The 24,966-nt window shown below is 53.8% G+C and overlaps 5 protein-coding genes across 5 annotated transcripts; 2 read left to right on the top strand and 3 right to left on the bottom strand.

The window, feature by feature from the left end:
• Positions 1-164: 164 nt before the first annotated feature.
• On the bottom strand, positions 165-578 carry PLICBS_001180 (uncharacterized protein; the record flags this gene model as incomplete). The annotated part of the gene is made up of 1 exon (XM_065599741.1): positions 165-578. The coding sequence occupies one exon, from the start codon at positions 576-578 to the stop codon at positions 165-167; it is 414 nt and encodes a 137-aa protein (XP_065455813.1).
• A 194-nt stretch (positions 579-772) lies between these two features.
• Positions 773-1,300, bottom strand: PLICBS_001179 (uncharacterized protein; the record flags this gene model as incomplete). The annotated part of the gene is made up of 2 exons (XM_065599740.1): positions 773-959; positions 1,011-1,300. The coding sequence occupies 2 exons, from the start codon at positions 1,298-1,300 to the stop codon at positions 773-775; spliced, it is 477 nt and encodes a 158-aa protein (XP_065455812.1).
• Positions 1,301-11,582: 10,282 nt separating this feature from the next.
• PLICBS_001178 (uncharacterized protein) lies at positions 11,583-12,194 on the top strand (the record flags this gene model as incomplete). The annotated part of the gene is made up of 1 exon (XM_065599739.1): positions 11,583-12,194. A coding segment is annotated over one exon (612 nt), but the record flags the coding sequence as incomplete, so codon positions are not given.
• A 9,259-nt stretch (positions 12,195-21,453) lies between these two features.
• PLICBS_001177 (uncharacterized protein) lies at positions 21,454-23,578 on the top strand (the record flags this gene model as incomplete). The annotated part of the gene is made up of 6 exons (XM_065599738.1): positions 21,454-22,018; positions 22,195-22,609; positions 22,657-23,284; positions 23,333-23,377; positions 23,427-23,490; positions 23,544-23,578. The coding sequence occupies 6 exons, from the start codon at positions 21,454-21,456 to the stop codon at positions 23,576-23,578; spliced, it is 1,752 nt and encodes a 583-aa protein (XP_065455810.1).
• Positions 23,579-23,835: 257 nt separating this feature from the next.
• On the bottom strand, positions 23,836-24,465 carry PLICBS_001176 (uncharacterized protein; the record flags this gene model as incomplete). The annotated part of the gene is made up of 2 exons (XM_065599737.1): positions 23,836-24,016; positions 24,074-24,465. 2 exons carry the CDS (start codon positions 24,463-24,465, stop codon positions 23,836-23,838), a joined length of 573 nt encoding a protein of 190 aa, XP_065455809.1.
• Between the last annotated feature and the right edge of the window lie 501 nt (positions 24,466-24,966).

The following is a 24,966-nucleotide window of genomic DNA, read 5'->3' as shown; positions in this document are numbered from 1 at the left end:
AGCCATGGCTTGGGATTGGCGTGCTTTGAGGGTCAATGTACCGCCTCCATCAAAGGAGAACAATTGTTCGGTTTATATCTTGAAGGTCCGTTCAGATGTTTATTTTAGCCAGTCGATGTAGAGAATAAGATGCATTAAAATAAACACCCTGTCTTGATCTGAATCTAATGGCCGTCCTCCTCCCCATGGACGCGCTCATCCTCCATGGCCTGCCGGGTTGCTTCTACTACCGACTCGCGGTAGTTCTCAAATGAGGAGCAGATGTTGCCGATCACTAATGCCAGGCCCTCGTCCTGTTTCTCTATGTATTGCTTGTACGCGGCGATTCGTTTCTGGAGCTTGGCGTTTTGCTCTTGGCTTTGCCGAAGCGTCCTTCGTAGCGCTGCTTTTTGCATTTGCAGCTCAGTTGCCTGTTGCCGCAGGGTGGCGATGATCTGCGCTGAGTGGGGCGAGGCCACCACTTCGTGGCCCGGGGTGTGCGCCAGCGGCTGCCGGGCGTCAAGAGGTTGGGGCTGGGCCGGACCGTCTTGCCTTCGCTTCAGGGGCAGAAGAGGGAGTTCTTTGTCGTAGTCAGCCATTTCGAATACTGATGCTGAGCTCTCAATGCATATGCGGACGGCAGTTTAGTTTATATGTTCGATGTCCGATTAAATTTAAGAGAGTACATTCGATTCAAGATGAAGATTAGCGCCTTGCCGTTGATTTCTCTCGCCTCCGCACAAAATCTGCATGCGCCCCTTCCATCCCATCCTGCCCCGGACATGCACAGCGGCTAGGCCTCATGTGATGGACCCACAACATCGTCGCCGCCCAACAGGTGAGACACGAATCCCTTGAAGAGCTCCTTCAGGCTGGCCCGGAGATCAGAGAGACCGTTGGCCACCTGACCCATTCGGTCATTCCCCTGAGAGACTGCTTGCTCCAAGGCATCCAAGCGTAATGTCATGCCCTGTAGTATCCTTTCCTGTGTGTCAGCAAAGGGTCTATAGGCAAGATCTTTGCAGTCTTACCATTTAAGATCCTCATTGCTTGTTTGCATAACTTGGAAGGACAACTGGTTCGGGAGTAGGAACTCGGGAGAGAACACGGGTGCGTCGACAGCGGGTGTACCGAAGTCAAAGCATGGAGCGGCGGGATTCAAGCCAGGCTGAGTTGGTTCGGTGGACTCATTTTGGGTCACGGGCGAGTCCGTGCTCGCTACGGCGGACGCGTCCTTGTCAAGGCCGGGCATTGTCAGGTCGCCGCCAGCCGCAGGCGCTCCACTGCTGTGCAAGAATGGCTCGAATGAGAATGAATCCATGGTGGTGCGATGTGCTCGGGGGATACTTGACGACTGGTCCTGCCAGAGCTATGTGAGCCTTCCGTCCCAACTTTAAGTAGGGGCTCAAGCTATTGCAGCCTACTTGGACATACCCACCAGCGCCTGCTCGGAGGTTAATACTAGCAGGTCAATTCTCAATTCTAATGGCGTCTCGGCGCTTCGCGGCGGGTACTTAACGTCCAGGCGCTTGCCCCCTCGACCACCAGAAAGGCGCCAGCAAAGACACAACAACTTGAGAAAATGAAGCACATCAACATTTGGGCCATGCTTGTAGCATGCCTGCTGAAGCAGGCGTACAGTTTTCGCACAATGTGTCTCACCTCTCCTCTCATCACACTTGAAGCGGGGAAGACCAATGTGTCAGCCTTGTTGGTTCTTCGATGACCCTCGCCCGACCTCTGTGGGCTAACCGCGATGTAGCATTGAAGCGCCACGCAGGACGAGGTGCGAGGCAACCATGCAGTTCTCCGACCCGGCTTTTCTCCCGATTCATTACAACTTCACTACCGTTCAGTGTGGAGGCCAACAGCTTGCCACCTTCACAGTGCCTGCGGAAGTCCCCAATGGGGATGCCGACATAATCTGGTGCGTCCACGCATGCTAACTTTCACCTGCCGCTAACCGAGGGAAGGCGTTGTGCCGGGCTTACTCCCTATTGCGCTCGCGCGTCGGTGTCTGGAGGACAAGCCGATCCAGCCTTGGAGCTGGAAAGGGAAGGCGACGTGGGTTGCGTACTGGAGCGCATCCAGACCACCTCTTCTTTGGTCACCCGGACGAGGTCAACAGGGATAATCGTTGAAACACTTCCCTCGATGTTCACAGTCACGACGACCAGCTTTCCACAGAAGCACAGTATTCCACCAGTGACCCCGCCGGATTCGTCCGCTTCAACAAGCTCCACGATCGGACCTGCCATATCGACTACTTCGACGTCGACGCCCGTCTCGGCAACGAACAGCGCCACCGCACCCACAGCCAAAGACTCCGCGCTCAGAGAGACTTCCCCATCTCCAACTGGTCTGACAAATCGGGACAGAACAGCCTCCACCCCTGTCACAGCTCCCACCTTAAAGCCGACGGGCGATGGTGTGTTCGTCAGTTCTGCCTCTCGGCTCGCCACCCCCCTCACCAGTACACTTACCTTGTTCACCACCATTACAGTCTTCCAGACCTTGAGCGCCGGATGCACAACAGCTTAGGAAGGGGTGGCAACTCGTAAGCCTTATGGTCGATGGCGCACTACTAGTCGAGAGCTATATAATAGGCACACAATGCCCACTCATCCTTGCGGATCAATTCTTCAAAGTTCTTATCTTGCGCGTGCTATCGAGCCCAGTATACCATGTCTGAACAGCTGCTGCCCCCCCTCCGTCCTTCCACTCTTGACCATTCCCGCAACAAGGTGGCGTCACTTTCTTCCGCCGTGCCTGGCATGTCGGGTTCATGTGATCCCCGCTTTCCAGAGCGGCCTCGCCAACTCGTCCTCGAGAGGGTTGACTCGAATTCAGCCAAAACTTGCAGAGCCATTCACCAGCTGTGGAATCAAGACGTTCTCGAGTTTACAAGACGCGTAATCCGTCTGGAGGCTGAGCTGCGCCTTGAGAGACAGAATGTTGCCTCCCTCGAGGATAGAGTTAATGATTACGAGGGCAAGGTACAGCTTTTTCAAGAAGAGATCCAAGCCATGAGAAAAGAGGCCCATGAAGAGAGGGAGAATATGCACCAGATTCTGGCCAAGATACAGTTCCCCTGCTGTGAAGAACAGGTAAGACACTCGCCTCATTGCTCGCTCTATCCACTCTCCTTTCGCTCACACCGGCCAGGATCTGGGCTTGAGTGATGCGACGAACGCTTCGATCTCATCCAGCGAGTCAGTCAGGTTCAGCCCCGCAACTCCACTTGCCATGGACGATTGGGATGTCACGAAGGTGAAGGAGTTCTCAGATGACTAGATTTGGACCCAGGCACCTCCCGTGGACCGACAGTTTAGTCTGTGTAGTGTCTAAGCAGTGTGTTTGAGTAATTTAAGACAAGTGCAGTGCACGAATCACCATTTGCAAGCCCGAGCGCACAGCATGAGATGTGAGAACCACCGCTCGATCGCAGCGTGGGGGTGAAAGGCCTTGTACGCTCCCCCGGACTGATGGCGGCCCCGGCCACAGAAGGCACCGGGCGGCATGATGCGCACCGGGACCCACTAACTCTGCGGCCGCGGAGGTGCGGACACGCCCCACCTACCCCACCTCCCCGGCGGACACGGCACGGAAGCGGACTCGGCCCCGGCGCTTGGATGCACCGGCCCCTTCGAACCCCCGACCAGGTTGCACCTGTGACTTGGCCGTGAGCGATCTAGAACAGACCTTTAAATAGGCCGTCCACATTCATGCCGCGCCGCCTTAGGCAATCAGCGGTCTTAAACCAACCGTTAAGCGCTCGGAGGTTCAACCCGCAGCTGGTTCGTGTGCGGGACGCCGACTGTCGAATACGCGGACCACAGTCCCGTTGCAATGGGCGCCTCGAAGTCCAATTACGTCCCTCCTGTCTCGAAGTGACGCGGCCGTGCCTTGCCTCAGCGCGACGTCAAAGGCGACAAGGAGCGTTACCGGCGCGGCGTCTACGCGGGCAACAACCTTACTGGACAACCGGGGCTAACTGATTGCCCTGCCACACGGCGTACGCAGCAAATGCATTTCGTGGCGCAACTTGGAAGATCCATCGAGATTTAATATGCCTGAGAGCTTACACGAGGTCGGACGTCGATCACCCCGGCGGCGGAAATGATAGGAGCAAACGGGGGCAACACTCTGACCCCAATATTGGCTCATTTGTACTGTCTGAACATTGCCTCCTCGAAACCCTAAGGGCACCTCCAGGACCTATTCCAGCATATCAGGCGGTGTCGACCTCCCACTAACAGGGCTACTGCCTTTTACCGAGCCTGTCCTTTCAGTACTTCAAGCCCGTGCCAAAACCGGGATGGACGTGAAAAAGAATGCAATTGCTAGCTCGCGTTGGGATTTCTGGTTATGGAATGGGAGAGTTCGTGCTTCGCATATAATTTAAAAGAATACGCCCAGTAGCCATTGATCAGTATAAAGTACGCATTCGCCTCTTCGCGGATTGCAAGCCACCGCCTTCTCGCGATGGCTGCAAACGTGAAACCAGCGAGCAGTACTAAGCTAGGGTCTGCCATTTGAAGTTCGAATTGATGCGGTGAGCAGCAACAGAGGGCCTTCGTTCGTGTTCAATTTAGTAGCAATGCAGAGCCCACGCTCGGAGGCCTTTGTCGGTCCCATAACACGCCGACACCCCGAGGGAATATCGTTGCGCTGTACAATTATCATCGGCAAACACGAAAACTGGAGGTCTTGCGTCAGTAATCAGTCATACCAGCGGCGCTACTGACTTACGGTCACAGCTCTCACATATGTCGACCAACATCATCGAATTGACCTCACCGATCTCGTTGGTCCGCAGGCTGTTGCATTCATTTGAGCGAAAGTCTCCCTCAATTACAGTCCACACGCCGAGGTTGATGGTAAAGCAATCTGTGCCGCCATATAGGCGGAAGTCCGTTATATGCTTGTTGCAGGCGTACGCGGTCAGCGCGAACGCGTGAAGAAAGGTGAGGTGTTTGGTATGCATTCTGATCTGCTCTGAGCGACAGCTTCTCCAGACTGACGGACGTTGGCGTGCCTTGTGAGATGGTGAGAGAGGGAGAGCGGTAGCATTTGTGTGTCTACGATGTGACGGGCCGGAGCGGCTCCCTAGGAAGCCGTGCGACGCCACGGCGGCTAATGTGGCCAGTGTCGAAACAGGAGACCAATCACTCAAGAAGGCTTCCTTGTCAGCTCTACGTACTGTGGAGCACATGATGGCTGCCACCTCGACATTCCGTGCACGTTCAACGACTGTGAAGGCAAGCGATAACCGGCGGCCGCGCTCCGGCCGCCGGTGGTTTCACTTCAACGCATTGCTCTTCTGATATGCCAAAGCACATTAGCGGCTGGCCGAGGAGCACAATACAACGAGGCAGAAGAAAGAGAGGACGCACGGGAGGATAGCGCACTGATAAACTCTGTACGGCGAAAACGGTAGCGTTTGTCCATGTCCATCCCCCTCCGCTTCATGTTTTCCTCTCTCGATTTCGGCATGCCTCCGAGTAGATGCTTCATTAGGTCTCTCAGCCTGTGGTGATAACTACAGGAAACGATTATCGTCCTCCCAGCAAGCAAGAACTTGCAGAAATTCGAACCACAGTGGCAACTTGCGATCTAGAATTTGCTATTGACATGATAGGAATAAGCTACCCGCCGCACCGCAGAAGGTCCGAGTCGGCAACGGCCAAGTCGGCAACTCCCGCGATATGGGACAAACGATGGTGGACCCCGAAACGGACAAGTAAGTAGATGGGAGGGGATACAACATGATGCCATGATCAGGTAATACAGCCTTCAATGCAACTCATAAACTTCTGTCAAGACGCGTACGGCGCGAGCAAAGTTTTGAAGCTCTCGATCATCTATGCCTCACACAACAAGCTCTCATATTACGATGACGATGCACTAGTCAACAGCGAGAGTTGCATAACCGCGGCTGGGGTTTGATTCTTCGTACAATATCGAGCAGACTCTAAAGGGGGACGCGGATCCAGCGAGACATCATAGCCAGGTAATGTGTCTTGCAATACAGGTGCAATCCCCATTATTTACTTAGGCGGCGTGAATACCACGAACCTTTGCAAAGTGCCATCCTTCTACCCTTCTGTCTCGATCGAATCGTTTTCCCAAGGTTCGAAGTAGCTATTCGGCAAGCGCGCTTCTTCCATGTCTTCCAACGTGTGTATTTCCCGGGTCTGAGTCGTAACGTGGTGACTGCCGATTTAATTTTTTCTGCCGTCCGGTTGGCGGAATGGTCTTAATGTCCAGATTGAACGCACCTGAGCATCTCCATATCTTGACAGTCGCTGGTGGTACGGCAAGTCGCAAAGTCCTTCCATACGGGTGACTCGGTCCTTCCAACTCCCAAGCATTCATAAAACTTGTTTCGAGCCTGTAACGGTCAGCGCCGTTTTGCTATTGGTAGGGTTGCGTACCTGCTGTCATACTCATGCTCTGGTGTGGCGCATTGAGTATCGCTCCAGTCCCCGGTGTATGTGTCAGGAACATCCATCTTGACAGGTAGGTGGGCGAGGGTTAAAGAATGAGGCCGTGGACTAGATGTGCCAAGCATTTTATAGCTTGGGCTGCGTGCGGAAGAAGAAATATTATGTCAGGTAGAAAGTGACATAAGCAGGTTTGTGGTTGGTAGCTCCGATATCATTCGTGACATATCAGGACAATCAGCGGCAGACCACTGCTTGCCCTTGTACACCAGTTTCACAGTAGCAGTCTAGACGGGCAAAGACCGTGTGTAATCGCTCGCTAGGGTGGTTGGGTCTGGATGGTACTGCTGTTCGCGGTTTGCGCTGGATGATGCTGACTCGACACCATCTATCTGAACGTTCTGTATGGCCGGCCATCTACTGCCGACGAGCGGACAGAGCTTGGTTACATCAATAGTGTGTTGTCGACCTACAACAGCTTCTGCCGTCTTTAACAGAGAGAGATCACCGAGGTTGTCGTATTGAAGATAGCGTGCCACTGTTCTAGGAGCAGTTGACTGTACCCTCGCCTCTTCATCTGTTAGTGTCACTTTCCAAAGCTGTCGTGTGGTGACTACAGAGAAATTCACGCAAACTAGTTTGTCCTCGGCGCTGCGCATGCTTACACAATTGAACGAACACCAGCGGCGAGATCCCTCAAGCAATACAGCGCACGAACAGTTGTGGTCACCAAAAAGAAGGTTGCCAGCCAATACACCTCGACAGTGGATCCCGGCGGTGGTTCGTTCATCCGCTCCGTAGAAGCCAATCAGAGGCACTATGTGGATCGCCTCCGTCACGAGCTTTTCGCGCGACTTGGCCCATAGGTCTCCCCGCGCTGCATTCTTGTGTCGGTGACCCCGCCCGCGCAATATCCATACCGAACTCCCAAGCAACCGAATTAATTGCGGCCCAACGCGCTTCGCGGTCCCAGAGCGGTACCAGCCGTCTTCATATTCAGGAGAATGAGTTGGCCATCCAGACTTCTCATAAAAACGATCGACAACTTTCTCACAATGCGCTAGAGCGTGGTGCTCTCCGATTGCACTCAGTATCCCTGGTTACGACATCAGCGCAAGGGTCGCCCTTTGGTCTGGCGCGACGCAGCGCAGGCCTTCTTCGCCGAAGGGTTTCTAGTCAGCTTATATCTGGACTGGACCTGAAACGTGCGACAATACTCGACGTATCATCACCTGAGGTCCTATACTGCTAATCGACTCGGTTCGCAAAGACCGGACAAGGAGAGCTTAATGGTATGCCATTTCCTCTATTGCCATGGCTCGTCTGACCTTTTTGTAGGCTTTTACACCTAGCACACTCGACGTGAAGAAGGACTTCCCGACTAGACCGAACACTCCACTCTGGGTGTATGGGAGAGGCCAGTATGTATACTGGGAACAATGCAATGTCTCAGTCTTGGAGAAAGATAGCAATGGGGTAAAAGTCACCACGAAGACATACGATAAGAGTGATGGCAAAGGGGTAGTGCCACATGGGACAGAGCTGTATTTAACGGGGGGAAAGGTGATAGAAGAATGATTGCATTGCTGGCGATGCGCGACTGTACTTCATTTTCCACTACATAGTTTATCCCTGATCCGGAGACCTCCTTCGAGCTCCAAACACACGTTGATGTATGCCGCTTCTCCACATTTGCTTGTGAAAATCATTGACACGCATTCCGTCGCACAATCAATATCTTCCTCCAGTTCCCTTTTGCGCATTCGGCTCGCCATGATCGCCTCATAGATCTCGCGGCCGAGGACATGGAGGATGGCCTCGTCTCGAACTCCCTTCAAGGTGAACTCGGGGTTGGAAGTGTTGGATGTCAACTTGACACCGTTCCCTAATATCAGGTGGCGAATACCCATGACGGATACCACTTCTATCCCGAACAAGTCTTTAACGAGGCGTTCCACTTCCATCTCATAGACTTCCAGCATCATAACACAATCGAACAGGGAAAACTTCGGAAATTGCATCATGACGGCAGCTTTCGGTATAATGGCGGCATCATTCTGCGAGTGTATCCTTCTGATCGCGTCACACATGTCGCTTGCAAAAACATTTGCGAGGCCTTGAAGAGGTACGTGCTCGACCACATCTTCTTGCGCCTCGTTCCGCTCACTAGACGGCCTCTCGGATATCAGTCTGTTTGCCAGGTCCGATGGCTGAATCGTGCAGTTTCCGGACATCTGCCGCCTTTTGGCGGGTCGCTGGGCGTCTTGACTGGGTCCATGTTGGCTTCTAATCTGTATGTCGTCGGGCTGAATGGCAGGACTGAGTAGCGATAACGGCGACAACTCTACGACCGTTAGTGGCGATAAGATGCTAGTAGAGGTCGGGAGCTTACCATCGACAGAAGCCGGTATTGCCAACTCAACAGACAGCGCGCAAACGACTGGATGATTAATACTACTACTCCGGCTTCCTTTGATCTTTTCGCGAAGCTTGTCTCGAGCGCTGTCTTTCAATTTGGTAATGCGAACTTGTCCAAGCGCCGCGGCGCAAAGCGCGACCGGCCCGGGGCCGGCGTCTCGAAGGACATTGTACAGGAAAAGTTTGTACGTCTTGTGCCTGGTGTTGTTTGGTATGTTCTCCAGAATTTCATTCGTTTCTTTCACGCGTTGTTTCTCACCGGGCTTGAACGCCCCCAAGATTTTGACCCTCTCTGCGAGCTGAAGTAGTCTGTCGAAGTACTGAAGTTCAGTGGACTCTGAAGACTGCATTTGGAGGACCGTTGGAGTGCAAATGGGCAACGGGTGCGCGCTACTTGTCGGTGATCTCCGTGCAATGACCGATGCCACAGAATGTGTGATGGACGGTCCACAGATGGTGTAATGGACGATGCCAAAAAATGTGTAATGAACGGTGCCACAGATGGTGCGATGGACGATGCCACAAAATGTGTGATGGACGGTCCACAGATGGTGTAATGGCCGATGCCACAGAATGTGTAATGAACGGTGCCGCGGATGGTATAATGGGCGATGCGACGGACTGGTGTAATGGACGGTGCCACAGATGGTGTGATGGACGGTGCCACAGATGGTGTTGTAGACGATGCCACAGAATTTGTGATGGACGGTCCACATGTGGTGTAATGAACGATGCCACAGAATGTGTGATGGGCGATGCCACAGATGGTGCAACTGGGAATACAGAGGGCAACAAGTGCCCGGGAGGTCTGGGACGAGGGTGTTTGAGTTTGGAGCGGGGAAACCGGCCCTGTGACTGCGCATGCAAAGGTCAATGTACTATTCTGTGTAATGGTTGATGCAATACTACGGGAAATTGTGGGCCGCTCGTGACGCACTAGACTGTATTGGTACAAGCGCTACTAGCGCAATTCCGTCGCGACAAGGGAATACGGCAGGGGGAACTCTCGGAATTTCAGATTCTGACGCTGTCTCAATGCTCATTCCCTGACCCCTTCCATTGGTCCGATGCCCCCGTTGACCCACGAATATGAAGAAGTCTCTTATTTCATTTGCTTCGTATCATCGGATCCGACTGCTGGTTGTCACTGCCTCATCACAGTTTGGCAGTCGTTGCTACTTCCTTGAAGATCGCCTGCCCCTCGCACGTCAGTTTGGCGGCGCTTAGCCTGGTCGAGACAGGCTGGGTTGCGCTGGGTGTAGCTAGACAGCGTCCGGGCAGTCCTATGCCTCTCCTTGATGTCCTTGACCACCACTGCTGTGTGTAATGTTCTCTCCCTTACTATTGCCCGACGTCGCAACACCTGGCCGAGATCCTCCTGTCTGTTTGGCGACCACCATACCATCTGTCTGGCGGTCTGTGTCCGTGGCTGTGTCCGTGTTGGTGGTTTTGTCGTCGAAGCTTGTCTTTGGACGCATAATTTCGCCCATGTCAACATGCGTAGTAACGGGCTTATCGTTCTCGTCAATTTGATATGTAGACATTGTTCTGATGTAGCGGAGTGATTTTCCGAGAAGGCAAAAGTGGTCTTGACGGATTGTGCGAACCTGAGCTGAATATATATCTCTCTCCTGTCACCTACTCCCCGGCTGCGTGCTTGTGCATACACACTTCATGCGTCAAGTCACACCGTCGCCGCCACCTGTTGGCTGTCCGGCAGCGACATGGCGTTCGACATGCCGCTTATGGCACACCTCACCCAAGCCTCACCCCTCTGGGAAACGCTCCAGCATGGTTGCATTGCATTTCGGCGGCGACGGCTTGTGCAGAGCTCGACGGTGCCATCGTCATCGAAACGGATGGTTCCCTGGACTTGGCCACCCCATATCAGGCTTTGCGGCTTGTCCGTGCACGTAAGATCAGGCAAACTTCGTGTCATTGTACCTGGTTGATTAGTTAGTCCACAGGAAAAGGTAATAACAATATTCAGAGCTTGTGTACCACGGCGATGGCGAGCGGAATGAACGGTACTGTGACCGAGTGTTGACCAGACGAAGGTCGGAACCGGATAGTCGTTGCCCTTATATAGCCACCAGATGGCGCAGTCCAGCTGCCCATAAAGACGTAGGGATGAGCGACGACGCTAACCCAGCTGAATTTGGGTGATCCCTCTGGTTCATGAAGGATGCCGCCAGAGCATTGCGACCAGGACAGAGCTACCGTGGGCATTGCCCGATCCTTGTTAGCTACCTGAGCCCTGCCCTCGACCATCCCGGCGGCTAACACTGCGAAAGCATTGGCCGGCGGCGCTTCAATGTGAGCTTCAGACAGACCCCAACCCCTCGCTCAACACTCAACACTCACCGTAAACGACACGTGAAGTTCTGGTTTACCTCAGCCATCTATAAAGCCGTGTTCAACCACACCACGGCCCCTTTCTTCTCTCCCAACCTCTGTCCCATGGTCCCTGAGTCTAACCATTGTACGAAGCAACATCCCATTCCCGTGCCAAGTTCCACCCTTCTCCATCGAGTCCCCATCGGTTGGGCTTTCATTGCAAGACACACTGAACCAACATTTGGCCCCATGGCGTTCACAATAGTACACCGGGACTGGGCATGCTGGTTGCAAACGCCGCCGTCACACGGATTTAAAAGACCCAGTATCTCGGGATCATTTCTTCGAGACTCATGCAATCACAGTCAATGCGGCCAACAATTCACTGATCATCAGGACATTATGTCGCCCATTCACACCAACTCAGCCAATGTCGCGTCCCAGTACCATGAGCAGCAAGCGTTTACGCGCCTGCCGGACGAAGGCTCCCCTTCATTCACACCCCTAGTACCCGCGTACATACCCTCAAAGAATTTTGAATCTGGCTTTGAGGCTACTGGGGGCACGCGCTATCACTGCGGGTCCCGACAATCCAACGAGGGGCGACTCCGGTCGCCGCCCGGTCATATGGAATCACAGGCCACGGTTGCGCTATCAATCAGCTCGGATCTTAATACCCCTTCCAAGACGGTCGTCTACAACGAGACCATCGATCCCGCGGACCAGGTCAGCTTTGAGACTGATGTTGACAAGCTCATGAAGGCCATCCAACAGAGCGATCAACAAGATGAGAAGACCATTGGCATGGCAGGTGCACCCGCGCAGACGAGAAGTGCCGAGCCTATCTCCGGCTCGCAAAACCTGACTAGACTCGGGCAGCGCTCGACTCCTGGACGAACAGCATGCAAACCGACGAAGAAATGGGCTTGCAATGGGCCAAACTGCAACAAGCGGTTTTCCAATAAGACTCACCTGGACATTCATCGTCGGACCCACACTGGACTCAAGCCCTACGTGAGTATATTTGCGATCTGCAGAAATGAGAGAACTGCTTGGGCTGACCGCTAATAGATATGTACTGAGGAAAGCTGCGGTCGTACATTCTCGCAGAAGGGCAATCTTAAGGTAGGCCAAGCCCGCCATTAGCTGCGGGACGACAGCGCTGACCTACCTGTCCCCAAGTCACACATGCGCCTCCATACTGGAGAGAAACCTTACGCCTGCAGCATTTGCGGCAAACCCTTCGCCCAACGGGGCAATGTCCGACCCCACGAGGAGACGCACAAGGGCCACAAACCCTTCATCTGCCGACTCGACGACTGCAACAAAATGTTCACTGTACGTGGCAATTTGAAGGTATGATACTAGAGAGAAGAGGAAACGGACAACACGAATGACACATGAGCCGACAGACTCACCAGAACAAGGCTCACAAAAATACGCTCCGGAGACTTACCATGCTGTTTTCCGAAGTTGCCCGCAAAGGCGGGGTGCCAGAGGAGCACCAGGAGCTGTTCGACTACTTCAGACTGCACTTCAAGAACAGCAACAAAGGCATTAGAGGTCGAGGCAAGGCGCGAACGGTTGCGCCCAACCTCGAGGTCAAATCCAAGGCGGAGACTTTAACGCCAGGCACAGTGACATCCCTGCAGTCCTCAATGCCCGAATGGCACGATCTATCTGCTCATATGCCTGCAGTGTCCATGCTATCCCATCCATGGATGAGCGGTTATGACACGACTCATCAAAATGCAGAATATTCGAACGTGCAGACCGGCAGAGGTAACATACTCGACGTTGGAAGGCGAGCCCATCCGGCGCCATGGGTCGCTGATGGAGCTCAGTCTACGTTTCTCCTCGCTCCTACACCCACCAAGTGGAGGCCGGCACCACCTTGGCTCAGCGCCTGATCAATCCTGTAGTTTAGGTTTAAGTTTTCAACGGAGGTGATCTATCAATAAGCCGACGTCGCAGGCTTAGACTTTAGATTGAATTTCGAATTCTTGCGGTGACGAACGAGACATTTGGAATTTACAGTCACGTTCAGCTCTTCCCTGACAAAGTCATTGACGAGTCTTGTCTTGCCGATTCCATTTTCACCGATGGTCATGTTTGAGACCGTCCTTGTAGGAAATCGGCCAAAAAAAAAGACGCCCAGGACAATACGATACGAGTGATTCAAAGCAGACAAGCATTCTAATTTCTGTCAGGACTATCTGACCTTTGCAACAGAGGATGAAGGATAAGTTACATTCGCTCCCGTTCAGACAGGCTCGCCGCACGGCTGTTCAAATTTTCGGCACAGGTTTAGAGCGGCCCAAACGCACACTCAGCGGACGCGGCAGGCAGAAACAGCAAATACCGGGCGGGGATCATGTCCGCCGAAGAGAGAAAAGCGTACATCCAGCTGAAGCTGATCCTTCGCCGCCTAAGCGACGGTCGCGATGGCAAGGTCTGACCCCCTCCAGCGCATGTGGGACGCCACACCAACCACGTCTCAGGTAGGATGAGTACAACAGTGTACTTGAGCAGGGTGAGCTGGTAGATGCGTCACGCTAAACCGTCTCTCAGGTCACACCGAGCCGGGTCTAAGAAAGGCTTGCGAGGGGGGAAGAGACGGTCCAGGCGCTACGGCTCCTGAACAATGCTTCCCAGCAATACCGATCCGCACTTGACCATTGGCGCCACGCTCATCTTCTTCATTTGTTTTCGTCACGAGAGTGGATTGGTGTGACCAGAATAATTAGCTGCTTGTACTATCGGCAGAAGCAAGTCGGCGGGTGCGATTTGCGCGACCATGCCCGATCATGGAGAGGACAAGGAAGTAAGCATACATGATGCGGTGCCAGAAGCGGCTAATCATTGAACTACCAAGGCATGAGTACTGCACGACCACGGCTGGCTCGCAGGGAGGAAGATTGGAGTCCCGTTCCCGCTTGAGCGCCAGCACAACTTACCGCTTTGAGTCGCTGGTCTGAGCGGAAGTATCCGGCATTAATACCGGAAGACTATAAATACGACAGCAGGTGTCGTGTGTGAGGTAAGGGACAACAGAGTCTTGTAATCCTACTCGCAACAATGGTTCGTCATCTCATCACCGACATCGCAATCAGATGCGGTCATATCAACGAAGTGACAATAAAAGAATGCAATCATCACCCGAAGTGCTCAAGACGGTTTGAGTCGCATGTCGAACTCAAGCCCGAATTATGCCGGAACTGCAAAGAAGAGAGCAGATTTCACATTCATTTTCGCCGACTATCGGATTCAAAGTCCCTGAAGCGTTACTGGAGTATGCGCTACCTGTTTGGCGACAAAAGTATCCGTGGCCCGTTCACAATCTCGGCGCAGGAGGTGGTGGACGCGGTGGACGTTCCTGATTGGAAGACAGTTTGGCACAATCAGATCCTGCATTGTATCAACAATGCCAAGAATGGGGCAATGACTGTGTTTATGACGGGCCTGCAGGAGATTCTAGTTGATGAAATGGACGTCCAGGGTGGAGACTTCGTGAAAGAAGCTGTACGACGGGTGGCGGATGATGCTGATCAAGCTGCACCGACTGGATGAAAGCGGATGATTGCAACTACAATCACACTTCTACGTTATCAAGTTACTCAATTTCACTCACTACCCACGGGGTAAACCGGGTCTGGTGTCCTTCACGAGCTGCTGCCAGTGTCAGACATGACGACAGCCTGGCTCTTGATTCAGAGGCGAAATGCAGTGGCAAGTAAATCATGGGATTCGCAACTCGCCCACTATGTAGCTAGAGATTTTACTAGGCGAGGTTTATGGGAACATAAATATAGTGAATGCTGCCATTCATAGCAGCAAGCCCCTCATGCTCCAGGCACATCATATGGTTGGGATGCCAGACCTCGCGACGCGCAGCTCCTGTGCTACAATTCAGGAGCTTGATGTCAACCGCTTCGTTCGTCAGTGGAAGCACGAGTGCTCCGCCTAATGTGGGCCAGGTTGCAGTTCCAACTTCGCTTCGAAACGCTGCGGCAGGGGAGTTGAGGATGTCTTCCAGAGTTCTTCCATATTTTGACGCCCAGTCCTGGATCTCGGAGGCCTGTTCCTGTTAGCAGCTATGACGCTGTCGGAAACCTGAGCCATATACCTTTTCCATAACTGCAACACTGAAATACTTCTTGGAGGCTGCGGGAAGTCCGAATGAGTAAAGACCCGTTGCTTTCTGGGCGGGTCGCGAAATGATGGCGTCGGTCAGAGTAACAGAAATCGCAGTTTGCTTGAGCCCAACAGCAACGTGTCCTAGCATAAGGAACATCTCGGGTGCTCCTCGGCTCGGTGAGAAAGCTATCTGACTGTATTCCTGTGACGACACCTTGGGAAAGCTGGATTCTGGCCAGGCTTGATCGACCAGAGTTTTGTCCGGGAGGAAGATGTCTCGAATCGTGCGACGACTGCGGGACTCGTCAAACCGACGACTGAGTAGCCTGACGCATGAGTAACGTACCTCCGCCCGCTAAACTCGCCACCTAGGAGTAAATATACCAGGTTTATCACCGACAGGCATCCTGATTGTAGTTGCTTTTTCGGGCGATACAAGGTATACTTGCGTTCGACGATATAATGTCTACAGTCGGCAGTAAAGTGGTGGAATATCGTTGTCCACGATTTCACTGATTCTCCTAGTCAGCATTGCTGCTGGTGTACGAAGAACAAAAGGGGGAGGCGGGTGTAGTGGTAGGCTTATACCATATAGGGGAAGCTCATTAGAGCGGGAGCCAAAAATGTCCGTGAAGCTCTCCACGAACCATATGCCTTCTCTTACCGCTTTGAGGGTTTTTCGAAGGCTCTCATCGCCCAGATGCTGACCTGATTGACAGTAAGGCTGTAGACATTGTCGCAGAAACTCGTAGGTCTTGTCTCTTCGCAGATCCTCCATCGCTATAACCGCGAGCCCTATGATGGCTAGCCTGAACAGCTCACAGAGGCCCACTTCCCCTTCGCCTCTTGAAAGCAACTCGAGATGCTTCCCGCATTCGGTAAAAAGAGTTTGCCAACTCAACGCAGCCCTTTCCGCCGGGCTGAGGTGCGAGAGGACAAGTCGGTGCAGCATGCGGTTTACGTCAGCTTGGGTGTGTAGCATCTGATCCCAATCCTGCTCCGTTTGCGGTAGCTTCTTGGTCAGTAGATTCCGCACTATCGGCACCCACTGCTTGCTTTTCGGCGGCGACGGTGAAGACGAAGTGTTGGGCCTAGTCGGGGCGGCGTCGAAAGCATCAGGGGTTGTGACGATGAATTCCATGGTCCCTACTGCATGGTCCTGGTTGGGAGAAGGGACGAAAAGGACCATGCGTCCTCTCGCAGCCCGAGGGAAATAAGTTCCTTCCGGAGCGGGGTCTGAAGGATTGCCGGGGCCTGGCGTTTCTGACACGACACCAGTCGCCGATCACACAATCGAACGGAGGCTGTGGCCCGAATACGGCACGGAAGGCAGGGGTGTCTCGTTCCGTGCTTGTCTTGATTTGCAACAGTATTCATTTGCTTCTTTCGTCTGTTAACCGAGTCTTGTGGCTTGGCATGACCTTGGGGTTGGGGAGGGTGCGGCTGGCATTGGCTGGCTTCAAGCCGCCAACATGGGGGTGTATTGTTTCTCGGCCACCACTCAAGTCCGCGACTACTGGCGGGCGTGAGACCCAGGGCCGCTGCCGCCGTAGTCCGACGTGGCGTTTATAGACCCCGTCGGACCAGGAAGGACAGTGCGTTGAAGCTGGCGGTGACGACTCCGCTAAGACTGTCTGACGGTGAGGGAAGTGCACTAAGCCTAGCCTGGCGGACATGATCGTGAACCACGACCGGCCAATCGGCCCTGTCCGCAATGTCGTCTCTGGATGTTAATCGCTATGTAAGCATGGCGCGAACAGGACCTCGGCTTGGAAAGTTGCAAACCTACACATAACCGTGCCAACCTTAGCAGCTTCTCTCACCAAAATCCTTCACATTCCTCTCGATACTCCCTGTACCATGTTCATCATTGTTGACTCACGATGGTAGGCCATGCTGACGACTGTACAGAGCAGTCGATTGCCTCCCTTGATTCGAGAGTGCAGGTAGCAGATGGCCTCGAGGAAATATGCCAGCCTCGCATCGCCACGGGCGATCGGTTCGTCCCTGGCGAGGGGACTGATCAATCCAAAGGGCAGAAGAATACGGAGGGGCCATTGAGCGAATCCCAGTCTCTTAAACTTCTCCCAGGCTCCTGGCAAGCCCCGTGTCGAGTTCGATCACCGAGACCCAGCGGCATTGCGACCGCTAATCCTCGAGATGACCCTTGGGATGATGCTGCTGTAAACCGCACTTGCCCTGAATACTGTCGTGAGGGCTGCTTGCAAGATAACGGAGTCGACGTATGCGGCGACGGATGCCCGCGCACTACATCAACGCTCAGTACGTTGGACTTCCTCGGGATCTCTCACGCTACTAATCCCGATACGTACAGCTGATTCGGTCCCGGGCTTGGCGATACGAACTACAAGCTCGAGGAGAGAAACTGGTGGCAGTGATGACGATTGTTCCGATCATTCTGCATGTTCAGAGGCGGATCTCCAGTTGGTCCAAGTCTCAGGTACACGGCCATAAAATCTGGTGCAGTTGTAGCGATGTGTCGCTGACAGCCATAGCACCCAATCCCGTTGACCCAGGTTTCTCCGTTGAAGACCACGGCGATGATGATGACTCGGCGATTAGCGCGGGCTCTTCGTCTTTCTCGAGCCTGCCTTCCGAAGTATTGAACTACGAGTGGACGTTTGGGCGGTCGTACCAGAGCTATCGAGCTGGAAGGTACTGGTTTCCGAATGATGAGACCGAACAAGAACGACTCGATTTGGTCCACAATGCCCTCCTCTACGCTTTGGATGACCGCCTTATTCTTGCACCAATCCATGATTCTTGCATTCGCATTCTCGACGTTGGAACCGGCACAGGCATATGGGCTATGCATGTTGCGGATAGACACGGAGGGGCGGAAGTCTGCGGAAACGACCTCAGCCCAATTCAACCAAAATTTGTCCCCCCAAATGTGGAATTTTTTATCGATGACGTGGAAGAGGAGTGGACAGACAGATCATTCGATTTGATACACTGTCGAAACTTGTCTGGAGCCATCGAAGACTGGCCACGGTTTGTTAATCGGATATACGACAACCTCACTCCCGGTGGCTGGGTTGAGCTGCAAGGATTTGTCAACATGATTTATTCGGAACGCGGAGAACTTCCAGTCGATGACCCACTGGTGAGGCTGATGGCAGCGCTCCAAGAGGTGGGCGACCTCAATCATAGAGAGATGAACCCTGTACCGAAGTTCGAAAATTGGATGAAAGCGGCTGGTTTCCAGAAAGTCAAGCAAGAGCGGGTCAAGATTCCTATCGGGGTATGGCCGGGGGACGAAAACCTCCGAAGCGCAGGCCATTTGATGGCGGAGAGTTACCGCCGAGGAATCGGGGGAATTACGGCTGTTCCCTGCAGAGAGAAATTGGGTTGGTCTGCGGCGGCTGTTGAGGTCTTCAATTATGAGGTGCGTACGGCGGTTTATCGGACGGACGCTCGCTACTTCTTCGAGTTTGTCTCTGTTATCGGGCAGAAGCCCTACTGAGGTAGATTGTTATTGCGACGTCGCTAACGCTCGGCCTACGGTGCACTGTTCTGTTTTCGAGTCTGAGAGACATGCTGAAGCCAGGATCTTCGCGTTGACGAGACAATGTGACATGAATGTAATCAAGGAACAGCCGCTGAATAGCTACTAGAAGCTCTGTTCCAGCCTTGAGGGAGCAACAAGACATGCAAAAGGGTCTGGCGCTCGAGGCAATGTGCATGGCGTTCGTAAGACACGAGACAGTTCTGAAGTTGTAGTCCCTACAGGAATTCATCTACACGGGAACACAGATATCGATCTTGCCGCGTCGCCTCGGAGCCGGCTACAGGGATGGCGCGGCTGGTTGCCGCAAGGCCTAGTTGAGGCGGCAGGCGGAATTCAGGGGGCGTAGACCAGAAAGCCTGCCGCCTCATACTAGCGCCCTGCTACAAGGGTGACGCTACTGGAAGCTTCCGAGTGCGATTAAGCCGCCAGGGGCTGGCCTGATGGTGCACATACGCGTCGTGGTTAAGGCTTGGCCCACCCCCCGTGCTAGGTACAAAATCCCATCTTGTGCCATCTCTCGAGTGCCAACTGTGAGCATGCTGAGCATCATGGCAGGTCCAGATTTGCCCGTTGATATACCGACATACACATACACCGAATTTGTCAGCGGAGATGATCCGGAATACGCGGCATTGTCCTTGCCAGACCACTCCACTCCCTGCTTGGGGGTGTTTGCGAATCCATCCCAAGGGGAGGCTGCTTGCGACACGTCTATAGGGAATGCAGAGTCTGGAGACCCAGTCCTCGAATCTTTTCACGATCAGTCATCACCAGCTGCCCCGTGGTCACCAACAATGTACGACGACTTTATCGATCGGGCCTTCTCGGAACTGGCTGGTTCGGGCGGGCCATCGACGACATCGAGCCGTGGGACCGAATCGCACGAAGGCGGCGACTCCTCGCCCTTCCCCAAGTCTGGCGAGCTCGGCAAGTTTGCTTTCCTCGGTTCTAACGCCATGCAATGGGTAATCGTACGTGCGCTGCTATCTGTTCATTTCGAAGCTAACAGTAATCAGTGTCCCTTCTGCCAAGAGCACACCCTGTACGGGGAGTATGAGTCTCATACGAATGCGGTCCATCGATCAGAAGACGGATTACCAGTACGTGATGGCGTCGTCCCGTGTGCCACATCGCAAACTAAACCAGATAGCAATGCCGTATGTGTCCAGCTACATTTCAAACCGAACGACAGTTGCTACATCACATAAATTGCCACGTCTTACATCACAATGCCGTCCGGAAATGCCTCAAATGCCAGCGGATCCTGGCGGGTGTTGAATTTTTCTCTTCTAAGCAGCTCCGCTTGACACGCTTGTGCAAGGACTGCCGTCCTACAAAGGCAGGGGCAGCCAATCCTAAGGCAAATGTAAGGCACCCATATCCTCTGTGAGCCGGCTTTGAACTAACGAGGTAAAGTGTCCTGAGTGCGGAAAAGAAATGAAGAAGAACAGCCTGGCGCAGCATGTTCGACGCCATAAACCCCAGACCAACGGCGCCGTGCAAACGTGCTCCCGGTGCCTTCAAACTCGTCCGACTGAGAAGTTTCTCCATCGCATGAGCCCTGGTATTCGAACTCGGCGGTGTGAAGACTGTCGCGAAAGAGATCGTGGTAAGATATACCCATGTCGAGTAAGCGACGTTGCGTCCCGCTTGCGATAGGACTTGTCCCCTCACGAAACGGCGGAACATTGGCGCTTGGGCGATGACGGAGGTGTGCAGCCCCAAGGTATTACGGCAAGCGTTCCGGGCACGCTTGAAATTGCGGTCCCTCATACAAGCGTTTTGGGATATTAGGGGACAAAAATTTTCGAATCCAGGAGCCTTTAGCCGTAATCACACTCTTATTACAATCGAATCTCAGTCGGCAGCCTTGAAATTCTGCGAGGGAGATGGGCTGGGGTGGTTGAGCCACGGTGACTGTCTGCGAGTTGGTGGCTCCCCTCGGGACACAAAGCGCTCTGGCACCTCGCATGCGGCCGTTGCCTATGGCATTCAAGCCAAACCAGCCTTACCCAGACATGGAGCCATAGCCCCAGGCAGGACGAGCTGGGCTGCCGGAGAAACAGCCATCTAGCACTCGTTGAGTAAGCCGCCTGCCCGGACGGCGTTGACAAGATGCACCTTATATTGTAGACTTGTGCTCCAGCCTTATTCTGTCCGTGAGGGTACGCTTCCGAGGAAGCCGCTTGGCGGCCTAGCTGTAACCGATAGCATCTGACCAGCTCGGGCTCGACCTATCACGCGCCGTCACTCGTCTGTGTTTCCAAGTATGCCTTGGATGAATCGTATGCAAGCGGCCATCGGTCCCTTTCGCCACTACTGCAGGCCTTCAAGCTGCGGCCGACAGGTCATGGGACCAGAGGTGGGCGGTGCGTGCCTGGGATAGTGACACGGCTTGCCTGTCTGGGGTACGGCTTCCCAGGAAGCCGACCGGGATCCCTCTCGAGCGGGCATGCGCATTTTTCCACTTCCAATTGAACCAGCCACCAACACTGTGCACGTGAACTACCGTTTCTATAAGTAGTCGGTCCCCTCCCAGAAGCCTGGGGACGATTCAGGTTCCTTCCACCCGGCTTCCGTCTCGTGAGTCTGCACCCTGGCGCCATGGCCCCCGACCCGCTCGCGACTCCGGTGTCTTTGAAGACCCAGTTTCATTCTGTGGGCGAAGACAACTCGGACTCGCCCCTGTCTCCCGCGCCTACTGAGCCCGAGCACGATCCTCAAGCCACGACTTCCATCACCGTTAACATCATCATCGACCAGATCGCGCTGCTCACAACGGAACTCGATGCCGACCAGCTTGGCAGGAGTCTAGAGCAAGCTCTCCTCCATCGCGGCAGCACCGAGAATGGCCACATCAGAGACTTTGCCCTGAGACTTGGCGCCGCCTGTGCGGCTGTTGGACCTCAGGAGGCTCGGCAATCACACGACTCCCCAGGTTCACGAGGCACGCCTCAGTCAGATCCCATGTATACCCGCCTCAAGATCGTGACGAAGAAGCCGGACAGATCGAATGACGTCGAAAAAACGCATACGGACCTAAACACACCGACCAAGGACCCTGCGGGCTCAAAGTCCGACGGACCAAAAACGAGGCAATCGCTGCGCCAGACGAGGCGCGGAACCGTCGACCACGCGCAGCATCAACATGGGGCCGCATTTGCCAGACGTACGACACCGGATATCGTTGAAGGCGCGGAGCATACGCCTCCAAAGCCACGTCTGGCCGGCCGAAAACTTGCGCCTCGGTCAGAGATGACGCCGACACTCGCGACAATCGACTCGAACCCTTTACCCATAGTCGGCCAATCTATGGACGATTTCGTCGATGACTGTTACGACCAGATAAGACGCCTCAGCCTCCCGGAGTATCGCAGGACACCCTAGTAGACCTCGTATCTTCCCTAAGGAGCAACCAAGACCGGCAATCGTGGACGGACGGCTCGGAGTGGCAAGCGCTTATTGCCAGCGGAGACGGCGACAAGACTCGTGGATCTTTCAAGCATGCCGTCACTCTCATATGCTTCGCCAATTGGCATGAGGCCCAGGTACGGCTGACCGTGGCAGCGTCGCAGGTTGCGAGATCTAAGGCCACGCGGAGTGTCTCCGGACGGATACTCGGTGCAAAACCCTTCGCCGCGGACCATGCCAGACTATGGGAAAGGAGGCGCAGCTCGTTAAACACGCAGCTTGCTCGTGGACGAAAGTGGGCTCGCCTGGTAACGGAGTTCACGTTGGGCATCTTGCTAGTGAATTTATGGTCAGTTACCCTCTTGACATAATTGAGCTCCGCTGACGTCCAAGAAGGCAGCTTGGCAAGACTTCGGAAACCGACCTCGATCGACTTATCGCCGCCTTGCACCGAGATGATAGCAAGAAAAAGGTCATTAGCCTCCTACAGAAGCAGGTTGACCTTCTCACGAGGACTGGTCGTACAAACGAGACCGTATTCACCTCCGATCTGCTTTGCGCGGAACTCCCTCGCCACAACCCAATCCCGGAAGAAAAGGAGAAAGTTGAGGACTTCTACGAAACTGTCCAAAAGTCAGTCGACGATGCGCCACTTACGGTCAGCTGCGAAAGTTTTACTTTCGATCCGAAGGCGCTCAACACTCTTGCCCCAAACACATGGCTTAATGCGGACGTCATCATGGCGAGCCTCATGGTGGCCGACAGGCTCCCTTGGGTCCGCGTCGGGATCTCGGTACCCATACATTGCGGAGGAGTGACTTTACGCAACGTTCGCCGGCCGTTTCAAGTCACTGCTTCGAAGATCGACGGCTGGCGCCAGGAGACGACAGAGAAACTAGTGTTCTTCTTTGTGCTTTTCCAAAGGTCGAACCACTTCAGCCTCCTGGAGATAAACGACAGGACAAACACAATTCACCACTACGACTCAATGTCTGGCGTCGGCGAAGAAAATACCGATATCAAGGTCAGTTTGCAAGCCTCGACAGTCGATTACGAGCTAACAAGCAAAAAGGCGGCATGCGCAGAGGAGTTTCCAAAGCTAGAGTATAGCGAGGAGGTACGCGTCCCCAGTGTGCGTCGTTTCTTCAAACCTAACTGGGACGCAGCGAGTACCACAGCAAGAGGACGTACATAGCTGCGGTCTCTTTGTTATGAAGACTGCCCAGCTACGTATGATGGGACAGGCCCCTCCTGCAGCGTACGATCCCGAAGGCCTGCGCCAGGAGGCCCTCAGAAACCTTCGCTTGGCATGGTCTAATGGCGCCATATATCGTCATCCGGGGAGTTTGAGGAGCAAAAGAAAGCGAGCTGCTGCGGAGCGCGTAAACAAGAGGACGAAAACTTCGGGCAGGTAGTCAGACGAGATCAAGCTGCCAGAACAATGGACGTTGGGGCTTTCGCTCAGCTCCTCCGTGTCTCTTTTTATACAAGGCCTTTCCAGGTCAATTTATTTGACTAATCATTAATTAGGATATCTTCCACCTCTCGACCTCGTTCTCGACTCTCAATCCAACATCACTTCAGTTTCGGTAGAAGGACGTACTCGTAGGTGACGTAAGCAGTAGTGGAGGAGATGAGGCACGTGCCAATGATCGCGACGCTGATGATGGCAGTTATCGACCATTGACCTTCTTGTGTTCCATAAACGTTCAGTAGCGTTGATATAAGACCCATGAGCGAGTGTAGCATGGTTGGGCTTGAGATGTAAGCTTCGCTTCCGAAAGGAGAAGCGGGGAAACGAGGGAGCACATACATGACCAGGTAGCGATGGACCCAGATGTGATTGTGGTGCCATCTCGTCCATAACCATGCGAGGCCCACCGCTGCGATTATGCAGGCAAAGGAAGCGATGAATATGAGGGGAATGTTGCGCACAGCGTACATGACCGCTTTCCCAATATCGCCAGTCTGCTTCGGCGCGTCGATATACCGCACGGACGAGTATGTAGTCGGCGACACCAGAAAGCCGGCCAAGAGGAGCCAAGAGAAGAAACCCGCAAGGCCAAAATAGTAAGGTTTGATCTCTTTGTCCATACGTAGAATCATTTTGTCGTATTCGGTGTGAGAATTACTGTCGTTGGGGGAGTCCATCTCGCCCGCAAGGCTCTCCCTGAGTCGAGAGCCGCGAGTGCCCGAGCCAGTCATTGGAATGGATGTGTGCATTGGGCATAAAGACTATAACAGAATTCGCGAGTATTTGCTAATTTCAAGCTCGAGTCGCGACAATGAAGCCAAGTTAAACACACAGCGCTTCGACGACAGCCGTGTGTCATCGTTAAAGTAAACCCGAGCAAGGGCGGGGCTGAGACTAAAGTTGGCGGGCGAAGTGCACTGTCCCGGACTAGTTGGTGCTGCCCTGTCAGCCGTCGAGCCACCGCTTACAGTGGGCGCCAGCCGCGACTGTTTATTTTAATGGGCTCCGCGAAAACAACCAACGGAACGCGGTCATTGCTGCCGCCGTGGCCTAGATCGCAAGTTAAGCACACTCGTCCAGCACTTATACCGCCTTGAGCCACTGAAGAGTTGTGTAACACCCCTTGTCCTGACATCTTCTGGCGAACTTTGGACAATGGACGCAACAGTCACCCAAGTGTACCGATTAATTGGCATGAAGCGCTCCAAGGAACGCCAATTGCTGATATCCAG

Source organism: Purpureocillium lilacinum, assembly GCF_023168085.1.
Source record: "Purpureocillium lilacinum CBS 284.36 DNA, scaffold_1, whole genome shotgun sequence".
NCBI lineage: Eukaryota > Fungi > Ascomycota > Sordariomycetes > Hypocreales > Ophiocordycipitaceae > Purpureocillium > Purpureocillium lilacinum.
Note: the sequence above shows the minus strand (reverse complement) of the source record. Positions and strands in the feature narration are given on the sequence as shown.